Raw genomic sequence first — 21,535 nt, forward strand, 5'->3', positions numbered from 1 at the left:
TTTCAGTTTTTTAAGGAACTTCCAGACTGTTCTCCATAGTGGTTGTATCAATTTACGTTCCCACCAGCAGTGCAAGAGGCTTCCCTTTTCTCCACACCCTCTCCAGCATTTTTTTTTTTTTTTTTTTGGTACGTGGGTCTCTCACTGTTGCAGCCTCTCCCGTTGTGGAGCACAGGCTCCGGATGCGCAGGCTCAGAGGCCATGGCTCACGGGCCTAGCCGCTTCGAGATATGTGGGACCCGCGTCCCCTGCATCGGCAGGCAGACTCTCAACCACTGCGCCACCAGGGAAGCCCTCCAGCATTTATTGTTTGTAGATTTTTTGATGATGGCCAATCTGACCGGTGTGAGATGATATCTCATTGAGGTTTTGATTTGCATTTCTCTAATGATTAATGATGTTGAGCATTCTTTCATGTGTTTGTTGGCAATCTGTGTATCTTCTTTGGAGAAATGTCTATTTAGGTCTTGAGGCCACCACATTTTTAACAAGGGTACAGAGTTTGTAAAACGTCTTCTTCAACCATGTCGCTGCTGCAAAAATTATACCTGTAGAAGAAAACATTTCCAGCATGAGGCTCCTTTGCTTGCGGAAGTGTGACCTCAGATGAGTAAACGGCTTTTGGCTAACTCGCTGGGATTTGGACCTCTCTGACTGAAAAGCTTTTTGCTACACCAGGCAGAGTCCAAGTGACTCTCACCCAGCAAATCCAGTCAAAGAACCTCCTCCCCTCCTTGGGCTTTTAATGAGCTGAGAGTGAATCAGCGGTCAGACCAAAGATTTTCAAAGTTTAGGGGGTTTTGGGCCTAGCAATGATGATCTTCTTTTAAGGTGGATCATATTTTAAACACAGTTAGGAGTTTCCATATTTTAAACGCAATTAGGTACTCTCCCAACTCCTACCAAGTAAGATCCTGTTCCCTCCGAGTGAGAAGAGCTTGCCCCTATCAGCTAGATCCCAACACATGCCATAGTCTACAAACAAAACAATTTACATTAATACCTCCACCCCAGCTGAAATTAACTCAGAGATTTCCTCCAAGTACTGCATGTGTCTTCCTTATTGCTTAAGGTAAAAGAGTTTCATATTTGCCTGTTTCTTGAATCTATGCCTTACCACTGAGGCCTTGCTCCTGTCAAGCTGAATTTGGCTTAAGGAAAATGATTGATTTTTCAAAGTAAATTGGATGGATAGATGGAGAGTTGAGATGAATAGTTGGGTAGATGAATGGCTGGCTGGCTGAACAGCCAGAAGGGTGAGGAGACAGGTCTGGAGAGATGATTGGATGGATAAGTGGGTAGGTAAGTGGATGCGCTGAAAGGGCTGGGTGAATGGATGCGTCGACGGATATGCAGATGGGTAGGTGGCTGATTGGACGCATGGATGGGTTGGTGAATACATGGATAGCTGAATATAGAAAATAAAGCTTAGATGGCATAAAAGATACTCACTCAGCCCGGTCTTCACCACTTTGCACTGTAATTCGGGAAGCCCCCAGTTTGGGCCGGAGGAGATTTATCACATCGTTGTTCCAGAGGAACTTGACCTTTTGGACTCTTCCTACATTGAGGTCCACATCAATGTCATGCATATGACTTGCATCTGGTTGGAGGGACCCTCTGAAAACATAGACAGAAAATGTTATATCAGCTGGATATATAAATGCCGCCAGCCGCGGCGGGTCCTCAAAGTGCAGCAACAATCGACGAGAGGGGGTAGGGAACTGAACGCACCAAGGTATGGGATCAGAAGGGCATAAGCAACTGATGGTTGCAAGGCAAGTTTAATAACAAAGCATAGCCATATATATACCCCTAAAGCAGGGAATTTGCTTAGTCACGCCTTATCGGCATCAGCTGGTTGATTGGCTTCTTTGCTTAGTCACGCCTTATCGGCATCAGCTGGTTGATTGGCTTCTTTGCTTAGTCACGCCTTATCGGCATCAGCTGGTTGATTGGCTTCTCGGCTTCTCCCTCAAAGGCACCAATTTCCCCTCCAGGGTTGCTTTTCCTAGCTTTAGGGAACAAACAGGGACTCCCAGTAACTGAGCAGGTCCCTGGAGCGATTTGGCCAAAGGCCATCTCCCTTTTTACGTTCATCCCATAAAGTCCAGGATGCATACCGAGGAGAGTACAATCGGGCCCTGAGGCTTATGAGGGTCTTAAGGGCGCCTTCCTCAGAGGGCAATGCTCGCCACATTTCCCCCTCTTTTATTTTTTAAAGCTTGATAATGGAATTTCAACCCATACACCTCCTGACGAAGAGCAGCGAGACGGCCAACAATAAAGCGTAATAAACAAGGTAAGGCAATTAACATCAACAATACACATGACCCCACGGCAATCAATCCTGTGAGTCCATTTTGAAACCAATGCATTGGGTTTAACCATTGAAGCTGATCCAAGAGTCCTTGAATTAATTGTTGGGGGCCCGTCTTCTTGTAGATGAGCTTCTTGAATTGCTTGTATTTCCGCATTAAGTTTTTTGTATGTCCAAACTAATGTGTCCATCAGTCCATACACTTAAAAAGTGCATTTTTACTTTGTTCCAATCCCAGTCAGTTTCATTATAAGCGTGTTGAGTCACACAAATGCAAGTATATTTTAGCATGGCAAATCAAACGCATTTTCAATTTTAAAGCCATACTTTGGTCTCCTAAACCTATGAGAGCATTTTTTAACTCATCAACCTCAGTTTTTAGTTGAGTATCAATATGACTTTGTAATGCTAATGCAATACTGGTATTTTTAGACAATTGATTAACATAATGTGCTTGTTGTACAGTTTTACTTAATGCTAAACCGGCGGTAGCGGCTGTGGCTGTTAAAGCGGCTAAGGCTAATATGCTACATATTAATATTCCAATGAATCGTTTAGGTCTTTTTCAAGCTTCAGATAATTCTAGCCAAGCTTGCATGCTAGTACTATGATACCATGGTTCAGAAATATTTACAGGCAGCATTGCATAGGAAGGTTGTTTTAACATCATAACAGAAAAAGTTCCTTTCATAGGCAGAATGCAAGTACTAAAAATACAATTCTGACAAGTTATATTATATCCTAAGGAACCAGAAGTAAACTCAATCTGTAAATCTCCTATTAGCAAGGCATATGAGGGTGTAACACAAGTAATAACCGGTTGATAAGAATAAGACAATGCAAACTTCCCAAAATCCCAATGCTTATAAAAAAACCAAACTATTATTAGTAACAGAAACTGAAGAAATTAAAATGGTACCATTATTATAATTTAAGGTGCAAAATCAGATTGGGGAAAATCAGAAGGAAAAAAGGAGGGAAACTTCAAACTTGTAACAGCTTTAACTACCTTTAAACTATGGCCGGCCAGTAAAGTCCCTCGTCCTCCTACATATACTTCAACACAAAAATAGTATCTTTGACTTTGCAGCTTCTATTAGAGCTCCACTTTCAGCTTTATGATTAGACCCATCTTTGTTGCTGTAATTACCAGTCTCATTCTTTCCATTTTTGTTATTGTTGCCCTGGGAACTGAACGCACCAAGGTATGGGGTCAGAAGGGCACAAGCAATTGATGGTTGCAAGGCAAGTTTAATAACAAAGCATAGCCATATATATACCCCTAAAGCAGGGAATTTGCTTAGTCACGCCTTATCGGCATCAGCTGGTTGATTGGCTTCTCGGCTTCTCCCTCAAAGGCACCAATTTCCCCTCCAGGGTTGCTTTTCCTAGCTTTAGGGAACAACCAGGGACTCCCCGTAACTGAGCAGGTCCCTGGAGCGATTTGGCCAAAGGCCATCTCCTTTTTAACGTTCATCCCATAAAGTCCAGGATGCATACCAAGGAGAGTACAATCGGGCCCTGAGGCTTATGAGGGTCTTAATGGCGCCTTCCTCAGAGGGCAATGCTCGCCACATATAAATACATAGGATGACAGCAATTTATTTTTTCTTCAAACAATGGCTGCTGTTTCTGGTTTTCTGCAAATAGGTCGTATGACTTCATGCAGACCCAGGGGCTGCTAAAACACAAATGTATTCGTGAAGAACAGACCTTTAAAAAATACGGGACTCTAGATTTCCACTGTCTTAGTTTGTCCCTAGAGGGAAGTTAAAAATTTGGGGGTGGCATATTAACCCTATTAGTTCACTGCAGGACTCTATTAATGCAACGTCTTATGTTTGAAGATGCCCATGGGTCAGCCGAGGTCATCTGTTAGCCCCTCATATGTAACACTGGAAGTTGTCAAAGAATTTTAACTTAACACGAAAATTATTATGTAAAAGTTCGTGCAAAAAACAGAATCTATCTTTACGGCACGGTTATGCCTTCATCCAACACACATTTACCAAGTACCTCATATGTCCAGCAAAAGTAGGTGCTGAGACTACCACAGCAACGAGAAGCTGGCCTCAGGCTTCCGGTGTGTGTGTTGCCGGGAAGGGAGTTGCCATACAAATGTGCCTGGCCTAAGGAGAAGTTGATATTCATAAAACCTAAGACTGACAATCCAAAAGGAGTTAGCATTTGTCTCATTTTAAATAGCCCGTTCCCCCTCTGGGCCTCACTCCTCTTGTGTGTAAAATGGGGTGATTGAACCAGATGCTAAGCCTTCCTTCCGGCTTTGACATTCCAGGATTCAATGGTTCTGTATAATAGATGGCTAGATTTATAAAGCAGTTTATACCCAGTCTTGTATGAAGAATCTATTATGGAAAGTATGGTCATTTCACTTTACTATCAAACTTACTTGAAAATTTCATATTGTTTTGAGTTTCCTTTACTTCCATACAAAGCAATCTTGATGTACCCTCTCACTTTCTTTTTTCCAGCCACTGTGACAGATACCCTATATCTCCAACCTGTTGAAAGAAATACAATCATTCGATTAACTCCTCTTGTTGAAAAGAATGACCCCGTGGACGCAGTCTTGTTCCAAGCTCTAAGTCCCTCGTGGATGAGAGGTAAGGGTGAATGTGAGTAATGATTTCCTTAAGCGAGGTTTGGGGTCCTGGGATTCAGATTCTAGGTGGGGGTGAGGGGCTCCAGAGGAAGTAAATCTTATACTTCAGCACAATCTCTTGTCGATACAGCAGTGTATGTGCAGGGCAGCGGTTACTGCACCTGTGTACCCTGGGTACACATCACTGGCCATCCCCAGAAAGGCCACAGGGAGAGGGAGATGCTTGTGGCTCTAATGTTTGGATAAATCACCTACTGCTCTTTTAGTTTATTCCTATTTTCACATGCAACGGACATATTCTCAATAGAAAAATAACGCAGATAAATTTAGAAAAGAAACAACCTTCATCAGCACCCCATCTACCTGCCTTGCATCCAGGTCCTTCCCTGATGTCACCACTTTGGTCTCTACCTAATCAAGTCCAGTGGTTCCCAATCAGGGGGAGATTTTGCCTCCCTGGGACATTTGGCAATGTCTGGAGGTTTCTTTGGTTGTCACACTGGGGCTGAGGTGGGGTGGGTGTGGAGAGCTACTGGCATCTAGTGGGTAGAGACCAAGGATCTGTTAAACAAACTGCAATGCACAGGACAGTCGCCTAAAACAACGAATTATCCAGCCCCAAATGTCAGTAGTGTGAGGTTGAGATATGTTGATCTAGAGCTTTCTCTTTCTCTTTCTCTCATACATCTATGTATATAGAAGAATATAGGCTTCTTTTCCCTTCTTTAAATAGTATGTGCTGTTATTCTCTATTCGCTCCACCCATCCCCACCCCAGAATGATTCCCTTTCTCTGTCTTGCCCTGTGTTCCAGAATGTTTGCCTCCCACCTCAGGATCCTTGCTGCTGGCTTTTAGCTGGGTTTAGCCAATAAGAGGTGTATGCAGGAGGTCAGAAGGCAGGAGGAGAGAGGTGCAGGTGTCACCTCCCTGGCTCCCCCCTTGCTCCAGAACCCTGAGTCTGGCAGAAACTCCCTCCTTCTCTGCATTCTGGGAGCTGCACAGCCACCAGATTCCGGGGGCCTCAGCATCCCTTGCTTCTTTTTTCTTTTTACAAAGAAAAATATTTCATTATAAAATTTTGGAAAATATGAATATGGGTAAGTAAAAATTTAACATGAAAATCTTGCTTGTTCCTTTAACCCTGCCCACACCTCTAACAGGAGGCCCTTCAGTAAAATCTCTCCATTTGCGCCACTTGGATGAGTTCTGTCTCCTGTTGGGACCCTGACTGATACATGACATGTTGCAGGCTGTTTTGTCACTTGCCTTTTCACTAAATATGCCTTAGAGATCTCTCCTCAGCACATAGAGCTATCTCCTTCTTTTTAGCGGTTCTGTACAGTATTTGGTGGTTTACCAATTAGTGGGTATCCAGGCTTCTCTCTCTAATCTTCTGGTATTAAAAACAGTGCTGCAGTGAACACCCTTGAGCACTTTCTCATGCATGTATTTTCCTAAGATGCGCTCTAAGAAGTGGAATGACTGGGTTAAAGGAATATACATGTAAGACTTTATAGAGAGTGCCAAACCGTGATCTTTCACGATAAATATTGTGAAGATTACATGAAATACTGTAGGTGAAAAGAGTTTTGTGAAGTGCTATATAGATTTTTTTTTTAATGCAAAAATCCCTTGAAAAATAATTGCTCTTCTATTCGGCTACCGTGTGATATTACTTATAACAAAAGAATCTTGATCATTTCACTATCTTGTACTTTTTTAATGAGAAGCTGGGCAAAACAACAACAGAAATGCAGCGTGCTCGTGTGTGTGCAGGGGGACTGGTAGGAGAGGTATTTAGCTAGGAGACTTCTTGACTTACAGTGACTTTGCCCCACCTTGCCGTCTTCTGTTAATGGATCCATCCTTCCTGCCACGGGGGTGGGTGGACATGTGACCCAGCCTGGACCAATCACTGTACTTTATTCCATTGATCAGGACTTTTGGTTAAAGGGGTGAACTTGAGATCCAAGACAAATGCCATTCTACTGTCTTTCCATTATAGCTTAAACTGGTTGGAGTTGAGTTTCTGTCAATTGCTACCAAGGGTCCTAATAAGGCTGATACTCTAAAATTATTTGCAAGAAGTTTTTAAATGAGTAAAATGGAAACTTACGAGTAAAGTTACCGCTGTTTCCTGTGTTCAGGAAAAAGGTTTGTCCCACAGCACTGGTTTTCCCCTGAAACTGGTCCGCATAGTGCCCCATTTTGGGGCATCCTCCAGCAGGACAAGGGAAACAGCCACTCTAGTGAAAGAAAACAGTCTGTCTGTGAGTTGTAGGCCTTTGACTCACCCATTTTCCTTTCCATCCTCCTATCCACCCATCCATCCATCCATCCATCCCTCACCCATCTTCTCATCTACCTATTCTTCCTTCCATTCATGTATCCATTCTACCCCTTCTCCCCCATCCACTGATCCATGCATGCATGCATCCATCTACCCATGCATCCTTGCACACATTGGGAATTTTCCAGAATGAAACGTTGGGGATCTAGGGAAGGCCCGGCACAGTTCAAGTCTGTGCTGTCTCCCTCCTACCCATCCTATTCCTGGGAGGAAGGCTCTGTGAGCCTGAGCATTTCTAGTGCCTCCTTTCGTTAGCCGTGGAGTTACATCTCCGCTCTGTTCCAAGCCAAAGGGACAAAACCACCATCACCACCAACTTCCCTGGGCCCCTGGTGTGACCTACCTCCTGAAACTCATTGTAGGACGCACAAGGGTAGCCTAGGAAGCCATCGGGGCTGAGGATACTGCTTGAGTAATACTTGTAGCTTCTTAGGTGATTGCAAGCCACAAAGTCTTGGGTTCCTGAGAAGGCAAAGGCCAAGGGCGCTCACAAGAGGCATTAAATTTTGAAGCCCAAACCATTCTGACCCAGCGAGGAATCACCTCCGCATTTCACAGGAGGGTGTTGGTACTTCTGAACACTTTGGTCACAATTCAAAATTTCTTGTCATATGACCTTGGCATACTTTGGGGCAAGTAGAAAAGTTGGGGGCTTGTTTAGTAGTGGTGGTTGGCTGGAGTCGCTTTCCTCTCCCCGGCACTGCCCATTTTCTGGGGTGGTCCCCCTCAGGGCTAGGCAGGTGTTAGGGAGTGAGAAGGTCTAAGAAGCACCTCTGTCTAATCCTCAGGGGCCAGGCATGTAACGTAAATGAATAACGAAGGCTTGGGGGAGTGGGGGGCGTTGGTTAGAGATATATCATACTTCACCTTTCGCGTGAACCAAGCTTTTCTGTCTATGGTCTCAGGCTGAGAAATTCTTCCTTCTTACTCCTCCAGGCATGAGGTAAAAGCAGTGGAGAACAAGGTCACCATGGCCTCTGGCTACTCTTTCACTGCATTTTATTTACCGTCTGTCTTTCTCTTTAAACCAAAGTCCTCTGGTTTGGGAAATTGTTTTTTCCTGTCTCCAGCTACTAGGTACAAACTTCCCATGGAGTGATCCACAGTGACCCTGGCATACCTGGGGACCACTGCTGGGGGGTCTGCTGGGCTTTATCCGCCACCCGTGGGGAAAGGGATGTTGCCCTTTGTGCTTGGGGGATTAGCTCTCCACAGCCCCCCCAGTCCCGCGCACCCCACACCAACACTCATTACCAGACAACAGGACCTGTTTCGAACTTAACTGTCTCTTTCATCCAAAACTGCTGCCCAGGGATTCCATGTTAGAGAAGCAAGCGGATGTAATTGTTCCTCAGCGGCCAGGGTGACTCGGCACGCACACAACAGAAGCACGTTCCAGCGACCGGTCACCTCCCTAATCAAACCCGGTCTCCTTCCTATTACACGTGCCCTGCCCGTCCCATCTGAGAGGGGGCAGCCCTCGCTGTGACTCTGGTGCTCTTTCAGAAAGCAGATCAGCCAAGGAGCCCTCCCTCGAGTTACCTGGTGCTGAGCAGAGAGCAGGTGAAAAGCTCCACCGACTGTCGGTGGATGTTCGCTATTGTTTTATCGACTCTGCTCTTTCACATGAAGCACATGCAATGTGAAAATGCCATGGAAGGCCGCTCAGCTCAAGGTAACAAGCTGGACACAGAGCTTGCTTTGCAGCAGGCCCTGTGCAGGGTCCTGAGGAGTCCGGGTCGCCCAGGTCACAGCCCCTGGCCTCGGGGAACTCCCCACTCAGAAAAAATAAAGACTAAAATGAGATGATCACAGACTCAAAGTCTCCACTTTTAGGGAGGAGAGTGAAGCCTGTTCTCAGGGGAGGGGGGGGGTAACAGGAATAGCCCGAGGCCAGAACAAGGCACAGCTAATGGAGATGGTACTTTAGGTCACCTAATATTAGGAGTACTGAGCCTGCTCTCTCAGATAAATGGAGACACGTACAAGGCTCGTCCCCCAGACCCCCAGGCCTCGGCCTCCACGCACGTGCCCCTCAAACCCACAGGGCACGTCCGTCCGCCCCCTTGCCCCCATTGTCTTCTTACCAGCTCAGTCCGTTTCCATCCCTAGCACCTGACAATAGCAAATGGCAAGAAAGTCAAAGCCCTCCAAATCTTTGCTTATGCTCTGCAGATCTTCAAGGAGCCTGCACTGAAGGAAGGATGGGGGCCAAAGGGAAAGCTGGGTCCTAACTGACGTGCCAGTGCAGCCCACGTCTCAGCATCCTGCTAAGGGGCAGAAGGCACAGGCTGGGCATGGGGTCGGGCTTTGCAGCCAGAAATTGGGCTTAAATATAAGGTGGCCTTGGGCAAGTTTTATCACTTTTCTGACGCCATTTCCTCGTCTGTAAAGTGGGGCTAACCAGAGTAGCTATGTCGTGCCACTGCTGTGCAAATGCCTGGCACAGACCACACCACCTGTCTTCTCCCCAGGCGGAGCAGGTGCTGTCTTGCTTCTCTCATTGACATACCTTCCCATATTGCATTTATATCAATGATGGTTGACAGGGTATTTTTCTGACATCCAGGCATTTCCTTTCCTCCATTTGGGTAGAAATCCAGGTGGCCCACCTTTTGGCTCATTCCAAAACCTGAAACATTGGCAGCAGGGGTGAGTGGGAGGGAAGTGGTCCCAGAGTCAGGCCAGGTGGCCACAACGAGCATTCAGCCCCTTCCAATGCGAGCAAGAGCCCTCCTGGCAGCTTCTCCCCACAGCGCAGCCGCCCTGTCTCTGGCTCTGTGAAAGTTCTCAGATGAGCACTTGGCCAGACAAGAAAGGAGGAGAGAGCAGAGGACGTAAGATGAGGGGGGAGGTAGGCTCTGGCTGAGCGGGCACATGTGTATTTGTGTCTGTCTGTCTGTCTTGGGGAGGCCCTGAACAACAACGATACCATCATCGGTGTCCTGATACCATTATGCACCAGAAGACACATGTCAGGGCAGGGCTGGTGCACTTTTTATTACTTTATTCATTTTAAAATTTTGGTTTCTACATTATAGTGTTACACTGAGACCACATAAACTTTGTTGTTTTATTGAGAACCACAGCATGATGGCTAGGTGGTTTGGATTTTGAAGCACACAGACCTGTGATCACATCCTGGTTCTTCTTACATATCTCTGATCTTGGGCAACTACTTGACCTTGTCAAGCCTCAGCTTCCTCAGCTATGAAGTGGTAATAACAATACCCACTTTTCAGGGTTGTTACAACCATTAATGAGCTAATGTATACAAAATGTTCAATGCAGCACATGGTAAACACTCCATAAGTGACAGGATCATCAAAAACATACCTTTTATTGGCACATTTCATGAGTGGTTATACAAGAAAATAGTGAAAACAAAATGTTAACTTTAGAAGAATTAAATTAAGGGCTATATTTAATCTCCAACAAAACAAACTGTAAGCAAAGCTTTGACAAAAGAAGAAAAAAAATGCAAAGATTACCTTTGCATTTTGCAAGTACAGGTCAAACATCAATAATAAATACCACTCTGGATATTGACAGACTAGGGAAGGATGCAGAGTTTGGAGACTGAGCGAGCCTTCCATAGGTTATAGAAGTCTTTTGTCCTGCCTGGGGCCTCAGGCTGATATCACTGGCACTGAACTGGCTGTTTGTGGCTGACACCCGTTTTGACTGGTTGGTGCCCAAACACCCATTCTGACTGGTGGGTTAACCATTTTGAATACCACCCTGTGGTATGTGTGTGCGGGTGGGGGAGGGTGGCAGGGGGCACATGCCCGGACCTGCTCTCATCAGTTACAGCCCTGGTCCCTGAGAGGTGGGGTGAGGAACTTACCCAGGAAAGGGATTATAGGAGCAGAATCCGTGTGAATCACATCCACAAACATGGCATCAGACGGGTCCAGCCGAACCTCCTCTGGCGTGCCCTGGAAGCATGGCTGTGCCGGGTCCAGCCCTAAGAAGGGGGAGGTGGACAGGGAGGCCACAGTCTAAGACCACGCAGGATCTAAACCCTGTACACACAAAATCCATGGGGATTCCTGGGCAAAGGACCCCACACCCCAGCAGTCATAGTTTGGAGAATTGGGTCTGTAGCTCCTGGTCTGCTTGGGAGAGAGGCTGGGACAGACAGGCTGCCAGTGGGGTCATTGCCTGTCACAGAACATCCAGAAGTCCCCACTGCCTGGAGTCATGGACGATCGGGATGGTGCCTTTGCTCCCCTCGTCTCCCTTTTCCTTTTTTTCCCCCACACACGTTTTGTTTGGCCACTGCCCTCCGAGACTGAGCTCCCCGGCCTGGCCCAGCTCCTCCACAGTCTCCGAGCCCTGCACAGTCCATTCCCCTGCGTCTTCGGTCATGGCCCCGGGCCTGCCCCTCGCTTCCCCGCATTCCCCCCTAATCTGATTCTCTCCCCTCCAAGACCCCCTCAAACACGACCTCTTCATGGAAAATGTAGCCTCTCCTTTCTTGGCTCATTCCCTCCTCATTGCATAGGATTCTTCTGCATTAGTTAATTCTGCTTTGGCTTTTATTTGCCGACTTAGTTGTCTGCCTCCTGCCCTAGACTGTGGATTCCTGAGGCAGGGGCCGTGCCCAGTTCATCTTCAAAGAGAAGCAGAAGGTGGAAGGAGCGGGCCACTCAGGACTCGGTGACCTACATCTAGTGCTGAAGGCCAGGTGCCTGTCCTCCCTGAACTTGGAAAGGGGGAATAACAACAGTAACTCCCCTGGCAGGGTTACTGTGAGAATGCCCTGAAAAGACCGAAGAGAAAGGACATTGCAAACTGAAAAATTCTAGGTGAACATGAACCATTGACCCTTTATCCTTCCCCCGAAGCCTAGCCTGGTGCCCAGAGCAACAGACGCATTCGTTAAGTGTTGACTTGAACAGTTTGCCTAAGTTACATACTGATGTGGTGCAACAAACGGTTGTGTGTGTCTATGTCTGTGAATTCATTCTCCCCGAGTTTCCTTCCTCCCTTCCTTCCTCCATTGATTCTTTATTGTGCACCTCCTATGGCAGGTCTCAGCTAGTCCCTTTCATTTTCAGCCTGTCCTGGCACAGCGAAGACATTCAATAAATATTTGTGGAACTGATGAACTGATTTTTTTCAAAAATCAGCTCACTTTTTAAAACACTTTGCCATACTCTAGCAATAATAACCCTGAAGTCATGAGTTTATAATGTGTTCGTTATAGTTTTCTTTTTTTATAAATGCATTTTTGCATACAATCGTGTATTTTCTAGTACACATGAAAATATATGAACAATTATTTTCTAAGTCCCCTGCACCGCCTGAAACCAGTTCCAGGAGGACCGGAAGGGGCGCCCTTGGCCGTGGGAAGTGCGCGCGTCTCGCGTTCCACCGCCCTCTCTCCTGGCTGCGCCGGCGCCCGCCCCCAACCCCGGCCCAGCGCCCGTACCTGTGATTCTGCCCACGCGGCCCCCGAGCCTCCTGCCCGCCTCAGCGGCCGTGTGCGCACCCAGGCTGTGGCCGATGAGGTGCACGTTCTCGGGGCCATAGCCCAGCTGGGTCTGCGGAGGGAAAGAGCGTCAGGTCCCAGAGCACCGGGTGGGGACGCGCCGGCTCTCGGGGCGTCTGGAAACTCGGGAGGAACGACCCCCGGCTCCAGGCCGCCGCCTAGGACAGCGCGCCCCGGCTCCTGGGTGGCCACGGTCTGCAGGTCCCGGGGTCCGGCTGGCGCGCGGGGTAACGGTGCTGACCAGCGGCCAGCACGTGACCTGCAGGCCGCCTTGGCCGAGACTGGCAGTGCTCTGCCGGCTCCCACACGCAGCCCACGGCGGACCTCCCTCCCCTCCCTCGTCCCCGGCAGGGGCTGGGCCAGTCCAGAACGTGGTAATGGGCCCGGCTCTGGGGTTCTCCAGACTCGACCTTCCTGGAGGCTGTAAGGGACCTTCCCTGAGAGCGAAGACTCATCTGGGCTGAGAACTTCAGGGCAGCCCAGCCTGCTCTACAATTCCCAGAACAGCCTGCAAGGAAGGCTTATTTCAAAAGGGGAAACTGAGGCTTGAAGAGGTTAGCCTGCCTCAGGCCCCACAGCTAGGGATCTTCAGGACAACCCCGGAGGGAGGAAGTTTGCAGCTTCATGTAGCAAAGGCCCTTCTTGGGCTCCGGGCTTTCAGGCTCTGCCTCTACCCATGGGTCCCCAGGCTGGCCCTGGGGGCCACGGGGCGCTGGCCTGCCCCTCTCCCTGCCCCCTACCCACAGGATGTGGCCCAGGCAGGGGTTTACCGACAGCCCTTGTATTAAGAAAGCTATCTCGGCTCCCACGACCCGAGTGTTGTGGACGGCTTGGGTGTATCCTGTCCGGGCCCCGCGCTTCCAGTCCACACACATGCAGTTCACCTTCTCCACTTGAAACATTTTCTGGGAAAGACAAACATGAGGGAGAAACCAATTTATTAACAGCCACGGGTTGCACACTCCAGAGATAGGAATTCACAACCGTCAAGCGTCTAGCTTGTGTCAGAGCTTTAATATTCCTCACACTTGTCCTGATCCGCACCACAGTGCTGTGAACTGGGTATACTTACTCCCACTTAGCAGATGTGGAAACTGAGGCCCGGAACAGAGTGACTTGTCTGAGGTTTTACAGGTGGTCATTGACACAACCAGGTCAGAAGGATGACTTACGAGGTCAGGGGTTAGCAAACTGCTACCCAAGTGCCAAATCCACTGGGGTAGTAGTTTGCTAACTGCTTTTATGAAGTTTTATTGCAAGCAGCCACACCCATTTGTTTACATATTGTTCATCTCTGCCTCATAGCTACAACAGAAGCCATATGAGCTGAAACCATATGACCCACAAATGCTACAATATTTATTACCTGCTCTTCTACAGGAAAGTTTGCAGATGCTTATACTAGATAGTTGAGGCCACAGAGAGGCTGCTTTTATGTTCCCCAAAATGCTTCGATGGGAGATATAAAGTATTGAGGGACGAGTTAAATAAGATGAAATTTAGACCGAGGTAGGAGACAACTATCCTGGATACATGCATCTTTTGTATCATGTAGCACAGATACCCAAGCACAGATACTGGTCCCTTGGGGGGGTGGGGGGAAGAAACATCAGAAAGGGCTACACTATATCCTTTGTTCATTTTGGGAGGTCCTGGACTGCATTTTGAAGTTGGGAGTGGTTGGCTGGGGGTCAAGGCATCCTGGTGGACCACATACCCTCGGCTCTCCAATTTCCAGGTCTGTATAGCCTCCCTCTGGAACTCAGGAGGCACGTGTGAAACCCCAGACCAAGAGGTACAAAGAGCGCTTGGGCAGAAGCTGCTCGAGGTCTTATCCCAGTGCAGCTTAAGCCTCTAAGAGCCGTGCCATGGGCACCTCCTACAGGCTAAAGCTGTAGACACACGGGATTGTGGTGTCTTGTGGACAGAAGACCTCGTTTCTCATTCCACCTCTGGATTCAACTTTAGGCAAGTGTTGAACTTTTCTTTGCCTTAATTTCTTCATCTATAAAATGAGAACATAACTGTGCCTGCCTCACAGCGTGGCTGGGAGGGTTAAACGGGACAAGGACTGTTAGCACAATGCCAGACTCACAGTAAGTGCTCAGGAAATGGATGGTATGAATAATAATTCATTACTAATATTCATGATCACTATAGAGCTGCACTGTCCAATACTGTGGCCACGAGCCACATGTGGCTCTTTACAATTAATTAAAATGAAATAAAATGTAAAATGCAGTTCTTTGGTCACACTAGCCACAAGTCAAGCGCTCAGTAAGCACAGGTGGCCAGTGGCTCCTGATTCAGGTAGTGCAGATACAGGACATTTCCATCATCACAGAAAATGCTATTGGATAGTAGTGCTGCAGGGGGTAAAGTATTTTTTATGCCATACGAGGGGTTTATATAAACCATCAGAGACAAGCGCCAGGTAATTTGCTGTTGTCTCCACCTCTGGGACTTTCTGATTGGCTCTGGGTCTTTTCAGCCTCATAAGGAGATGTTTGACTAGAGGTTCGTGGGTTGGGAGACCTTGACATTGGGTACCCATGGAAACCCGAGTTTTCCTCAGTGGTTTTAGGATGGACCCGTCTCTCCTGGGAGGTTATCCTTTCCCAGCCTCAGGGGATGCAGAGTTTGACTCCGTGTGCTGGGCGCTGCTCTCACCAGGTGAGGGGGGTGAGTGCCTACCTTGCATAGGTCAATTATCCAGCCCTCCTCCCCCTTGTCTAGGAAGCCGTGGATGACGAAGCGCGTCTTGCGGTGCAGCTGGAAGTTTGAAGCCTCGATGGTGGCCAGGTCAGTGACATTGATCCGCTGGTTGAATTAGAAAAGATGAATTTGATTGTTGGTCTTTCCAAGCTACAGGCCCATTAGAGCCCATTCCCGTAAGACCAAGGTGACAGACTCAACTCCCAAGCAGTTGGGTGAGGCTAGAACAGGAGGTCCTGACTTAGGGTTGGAGGGTAGAATTCAGAACGTCCAAGTTCATTGATTTTTCTATACTGAAATGTAGCGTTTTTTGTTAATTGTGAAATTGAGCAACAAACATAGCAGACTTAGCAATACACTGTCACCAATAGAGGTGGCAGATATTTTCATTTTATAGTACAGCTGTTACACATATTGTAAAATATCATTTGTACTCATTACTATTTAAAATTATAGAAGTTATTAGACCAACCCCTAGACCTTGTTATTTAGTGAGATGATGAAACAGCACACATATTACTATATCCCATATTTATCTTTTTAAATGTTCTGATAACTGTTTTCCAATACAATTAGTGTCCTTTATAATCCAATGTTTTTTATTTTATGCGTTTAACCCTTCCTGCTCCATTCAGGTGCTTCTCCCCTCATGCCTGATGCTTCTGGCCCAGGGGTTCCTCAGCTTTTCTGTGCCAGGACCTCTTTGGCCATCTGGGGAAGCCTATGAGGCCCTTCTAAGGACTTTTCTTTTTTTTTGCATATATTTTATTTTTAAAAATTATATTTTTAAGTGGGGACTCTGGGTGGGTAGTTTGTCACCTAGAATCCAACAGTGGGTGACCTCGGGGACCTATAGGCAGACACCCTGCTCTCTCAAACTTGGTTTGGGGTCAGAGCTGTGAGCTGCCTGAGGTCTGAGCGAGTTCTTCCTGTTCACTTCTGAGCACCTGGAGGAAGCCTGCTGGCCTTCACCTGGCAGGCCTTCTGGGAACTGAAGATTGCTCCAAGCGTCCCCAGATTTCTCCTTTGTCATTAAATGTCCCCTGTTCCCCTTCCAGCTCCTGAGGAAGGATTTACACCCCCCAATCCCTACCCTCTGAGGGACTACGCTCCCTCCGCTGCCTGGTTCGGAAAGAAGGCAGCCCCTCTCAGGGATACATAGGTCTGGGTTTCTCCATAAGAGCTGCTCACACCCCCTCCCCCCGCAAATGGGGTTCTAATCCTGGGAAGCCCTGCAGTTCTGTGCACAAGTGTGGGACTGTGTCAGTTTCCGGGTTGGGCGTCCAGAGATTTCATCAGATACTCGAAGGGATTTATGATCTCGAGAGCTAAGACGGCTCTAAGTCTAACACTGGTGAGGAAGCATCGTGTAAAAAGTTCCAAGGCAGTGAATTATTCCTCAGACAGCCGCGTGAAAGCTGCAGTGTGGGCGCCCCAATCCCCCACCATGAGGTCATTCTGTGCCCCTCTTACTTGGTAGTTATTTGGATTCTCATTTGTATACAGAAGAAAGTGGGTGTCAATGTCCTTGGGAGACCAGGGAAATAACTTTAAAGGCCGCGGAAGGATCCCGGTCCATGGTTTTTCATCGGAAAAGCAGCCAAAAGGTTTATAGCAGACCTCCTTTCCTGGGGCAGGAAGAGGAACAAACAGGACACTTGTGAGGTTCTGAGAAGGGGCAATGTCGTCTCAGCTGCTTGGGAGGACCCTGCAGGGTACAGCTCAGGGCTGGTGAAGGCCGATACTCATCTTTGTCTCTGCTCTCAGTGTTCCTCAGACTTCCGTGGTGATAAGAACCACCTCGGGGCTGGGGGTGAGTGAGCATATGCACACTCCCAGGCCCCGCCCTCAGAGATTCTGATCCAGAAGGTCCGGGGTGGGGCCCGAGAAACAGCATATTTAATTAGTGCCCCTGTTCATCAGGCAAGTTGGGGAATCACTGAGAATTCCTGGGAACCTTCAGCCTTAAAACTACCTCTTGCGGGAAACTCCCAGGTGGCCCTTTACATCCACTCATCAACCATCAGGTATTTATCAAGTGTCTGCGAATGGCGTAGCACAGAGACGCTACTCTATGAGTCTTGAGGTCTCGCTTACATCCAGCACAGGCCATGCACACAGTAGGCGTTCCTGGGCGTCTGTCTAGTCTACATGTCTTCACGTCATCCTTCTATGCACCTTTGTTTTTTCCAAATTATTCTCTGCCATTCCAGATTTCCCTGTTGTTCTTTGAAAAGGTAAATGTCTTGAGAACAGGGAGAATTTATTTTTGCATCAGACTGTGTATCGTAGGGGCTCAGTACATGCAGCTGATGACCTAAATAACCCCATCTACCTCTGAGGGTCCTTTCTCTAGTCCGTGACGTATTTTCACAATTATGTCACCCCCAGTATGACCAGGGGTGACATAATTTCAAATCCAGAGGATTACAATGGATTTTCTCTCTTAGGCTTCCTCAACTGATGGAGCCAAATATTGGTCATTCGTTCAAAAACTGGTAATAGTTAATGCTTGTTGTTTACTATGTGCCAGACACCACACTAGTGTTTTCCCAGTATTGGCCTGTTTAGCCTCCAAACAGCCCATGAGGAAGGAATGAATATTACCTCTATTTGACAGAAGAAGGGCCCCAGGCACAGAGATGAAAAGTCAGCTACTCAAGGCCACAGCCAGTGGTAGAGCCACGATTTGAACCCGGGAAGCTTAACTAGGAATAAAAGTAGGAACTGGGGAGCCATAGAGACACATCAGATGGAAACCCGGCCCTGAAAGAGAGGGAATCTAACTGGGAAGGAATAATGACAGCGTTGAATTCATTCTGGGAAAGGGGGAACAGTCCCACAGGAAAGGCCACAGGAGGCTAAAGCAACCTTGGCTTCCCACGGAAAGCACGGGGGCTTCGACGCCAGGTTAAGACAGCTGGGCGTTAGGTGGGTAGCGGGGAAGTGCCGGTGGTGCCGAGCCGGCGAGTGAGGTAGGAGCCCAGTGTAAGTGGCTCAGAGGTGCGGGGCCTGGGGGCAGGGCTGTGGCCTGGAGAGGGGAGAGGCCTTCTGACCTGATGGCAGAGGAAGTTAAGGAAGAGGTAGGGACACGGGGCTAGGGGGGCGCTGCCCAAGCCTGGTGTGGAACAAGTGAGTCTGAGGCATGGTGGGAGGCCCTGGTGGAGCTGCCTGGAACTTGGGAGGCCTGGGGCTGTGCTGGTGGGGACTGGACAAGGAGACAGTCCTGAGGAACAGAAAGATGAGGAGGGCACCTGGAGTGAGCTTCGGGCATATGCCCATGTCTGGGGCTGGAGGAAGCAGCAGATCGGCGAAGGAGACCAAGGGGGGTTGGAAAGGCCTGAGGAGCGTCCAGACCCCCCCCCCGGGCTCTTCTGTCGGGGGCCGGGTCTGGTTGCGAGGCCGGGGTGGAATTCCAGAAAGGCAGGAGGGGCTGGGGACAAGCCGAGGAGACAAGGGGGAAGGGTCTGGATGCAGAAGAAAGCCCTTGCAGGGGCTGGAGGAGACCATGTCTGCTCTTTGGGAGACTGTGCTCAGCAGGGTTTGGGGGTCCGGGCCCGGCAGTGAAGGGTTCTGCCTGATGGGAGAGGAGGTGAGAAGACCCGGCAGCGTGGGAAAGAGAGCACCTGCGAGGTACACTTGTGAGGCGGTGGGGGGCTGGGCATAAGCAGATTCGGGCTCAAGGGGGCTTTGGTAACAAGGGAGGTTTTAGGATAAGTGGAACGTGGGTGTCTGCATCCCCTCTGGGCAGGAGGCCGGGCAGGACGGGAGTTCACAGGGGGACGCGTCCACAAGATTTTAGTCTGCAGACGTGCACTTGTCCATGCCTAGGGGCTGAGGGTATTGGGGGCCTGACAAGAACGTCCCACTCTCCACCTGGCCCAGCTGACTGCCACCTCCACCGCCTGCTCCAGCCACTGGAGCCTTTGCAGGAGGACGGGAGCCGAGCTGGACAATTCTGGGATCATCCTTGTTGAGCCTGGTGCCCTGTCTTTACCGCAGAGCCCTCACTCCCCGACTGGCAGCGATTGCTGTTTCATGCAATAACGATAATGCTATTAATTAGGAAGATAATGATGAAGATGCCTCCGTCTGTCTCACCCAAAGGCCAGCCCGGGCACGGTCACCAAAGGGATAGTGACAGCATCCTCACCTCTGACTGTGGCCAGCAGGAGAAGGCCGATGGTCCAAGAGGGCAGCATCCTCGGGGACGAAGACAGAGACACGCACGGACACCAGATGCACAGGCACGAGGCTGGCGGACAGGACAGGTGGCCCTCAGCACACATGGGGCCCTCCCTCGAGGTGAGGACCCTGAGGCTGAGGCCTCCCTGCACACAGGGAGTTGGGCAGCGCCTCTCTTGGACCCTGGACTCAGGGTCTTCACACTGCTGTGCTCCCCTGTTCTGGGCCACGTCCCCCTGGCAGCCCTACCCCTACCCGGCTCCCTGCCCACGTGGGGCTGTGACTTACTGTGCGGCCGCAGAGCTTCCACCCGCAGCCCAGCAGGTTGGCCATGGCCTTTTATAACCAGACTTTATCCTTTGGATTCCTCAGAAGAGGCCGGGGGTGGGGGATAGATAGGGCTCTGTACATGCCGGGTTTGAACCTAGGTTATCATAAACACATAAAGCCAGCTCAGCTGGGGAGCAGGGCTGTTTATGAAGTGAGATTTGAGGAAAGGGAAACTGACTTTATGGGATGGCAAAGGGCTCTCTTAATCTGAATTTACAGGTACAGTTGCCAAAAGATCGTGTTCCCCAGGTGATAACAGGGAAACTCCAAAGTATAGTGCCACCCACTCAAATCCTCTTGGAAACAGGAAGCCCAAACGCATCTCATTGCCCTGCAGACACTGGCGGAGCCGTGCAGGCGTGGGCAGTGCAATGCATCCGTTCAGTGGAAGCGTCTGTTTATGAAGACACAGCCCCTGGTTACTTTGGGGGTGAGGTGGTCGGAGAGCATCCTTCCAAAGACGCCGGACAGAGTTGGGAAAACCCTTCTGGTGGAGGCACTCAAAAGAGTCAGATAAACGCTGTTCAGATACAGCTTTGTTTGGAAACAATATAGTTTATGACCGGGGATAGGAAAGATGGAAGTGTTTGCTTTCCTTCAGGGCCGAGGGGTGAAAGCCAGGTGCTGCCCAGCTGTTTTAAAAATTGACATATGATTTAGATGCTCCGAAGTGTATACATCTTAAGTTTAAAATTTGAGTACAGTTTAGTGAGTTTGTTTGTTTGTTTTCTTTGCGGTACGCGGGCCCCTCTCCCTGTTGTGGCCTCTCCCTTCGCGGAGCACAGGCTCCAGACTCACGGGCCCAGCCGCTCCGCGGCACGTGGGATCCTCCCGGACCGGGGCACGAACCCGCGTCCCCTGCCTCGGCAGGCGGACTCTCAACCACTGCGCCACCAGGGAAGCCCAAGTTTAATGAGTTTTGACAAATGTATATTCCTGTGTGTACACAGGAGTGCATACACAGATCGGGTATACACGGATCGAAAAGCATTTCCAGCAGCCAGAAGTGTCTCTCATGACCCCTCTACCACCACCCGCATAACCAGGCTCCGACTTCTATCACCATAGATTAGTTTGGTCTCTTCTGGGATCGCATATAAGTGGAATGATACAGTATGTGCTGGTTAGAGTCTTGCTTCTTTCACACAACACGGTTTTGAGATTCATCCATGGTGTTCCATGTATCAGTAGCTGGTTCCTTTTTTTTTTGCTGTGTTATGTGGTACATTTCTGTGTGAATCTGTCACAGTTGGTATATCCGTTCCGCCTTCGTGGACACGTGGGTTCTTTCCAGTTTGGGACTGTTCTGGATGCTGCTGCTGGGAACTTTCTAGTCTAGTACCTGTCTTCTGTTAGACTTGCACTCATGCCTCTCAGGTTCCTCCCCAGCGGTAGCCTTGCCGGGTCCTGGGGTGTGTGCGTGCTTAGCTTTAGGAGCTGCTGCACCTGCATGAACCCCCGTCGGCAGCTGGGTGAGAGTCCCAGTTGCTTCCTATTCTACTCCTGCCCTTCAA

General features: G+C 48.9%; 1 protein-coding gene across 1 annotated transcript; it reads right to left on the minus strand.

The window, feature by feature from the left end:
* Window positions 1–484: 484 nt before the first annotated feature.
* Window positions 485–19,708, minus strand: LOC131749837 (pancreatic lipase-related protein 2). Its single transcript, XM_059051728.1, has 12 exons — window positions 19,660–19,708; window positions 16,980–17,134; window positions 15,486–15,611; window positions 13,562–13,696; window positions 12,732–12,843; window positions 11,142–11,261; window positions 9,807–9,926; window positions 7,638–7,756; window positions 7,061–7,190; window positions 4,731–4,842; window positions 1,453–1,620; window positions 485–548 (listed from the first exon to the last, which is right to left on the minus strand). Exons 1-12 carry the CDS (start codon window positions 19,706–19,708, stop codon window positions 485–487), a joined length of 1,410 nt encoding a protein of 469 aa, XP_058907711.1.
* Window positions 19,709–21,535: the final 1,827 nt, after the last annotated feature.

This window comes from Kogia breviceps, chromosome 2 (assembly GCF_026419965.1).
Source record: "Kogia breviceps isolate mKogBre1 chromosome 2, mKogBre1 haplotype 1, whole genome shotgun sequence".
In the NCBI taxonomy this organism is placed as follows: Eukaryota; Metazoa; Chordata; class Mammalia; order Artiodactyla; family Physeteridae; genus Kogia; species Kogia breviceps.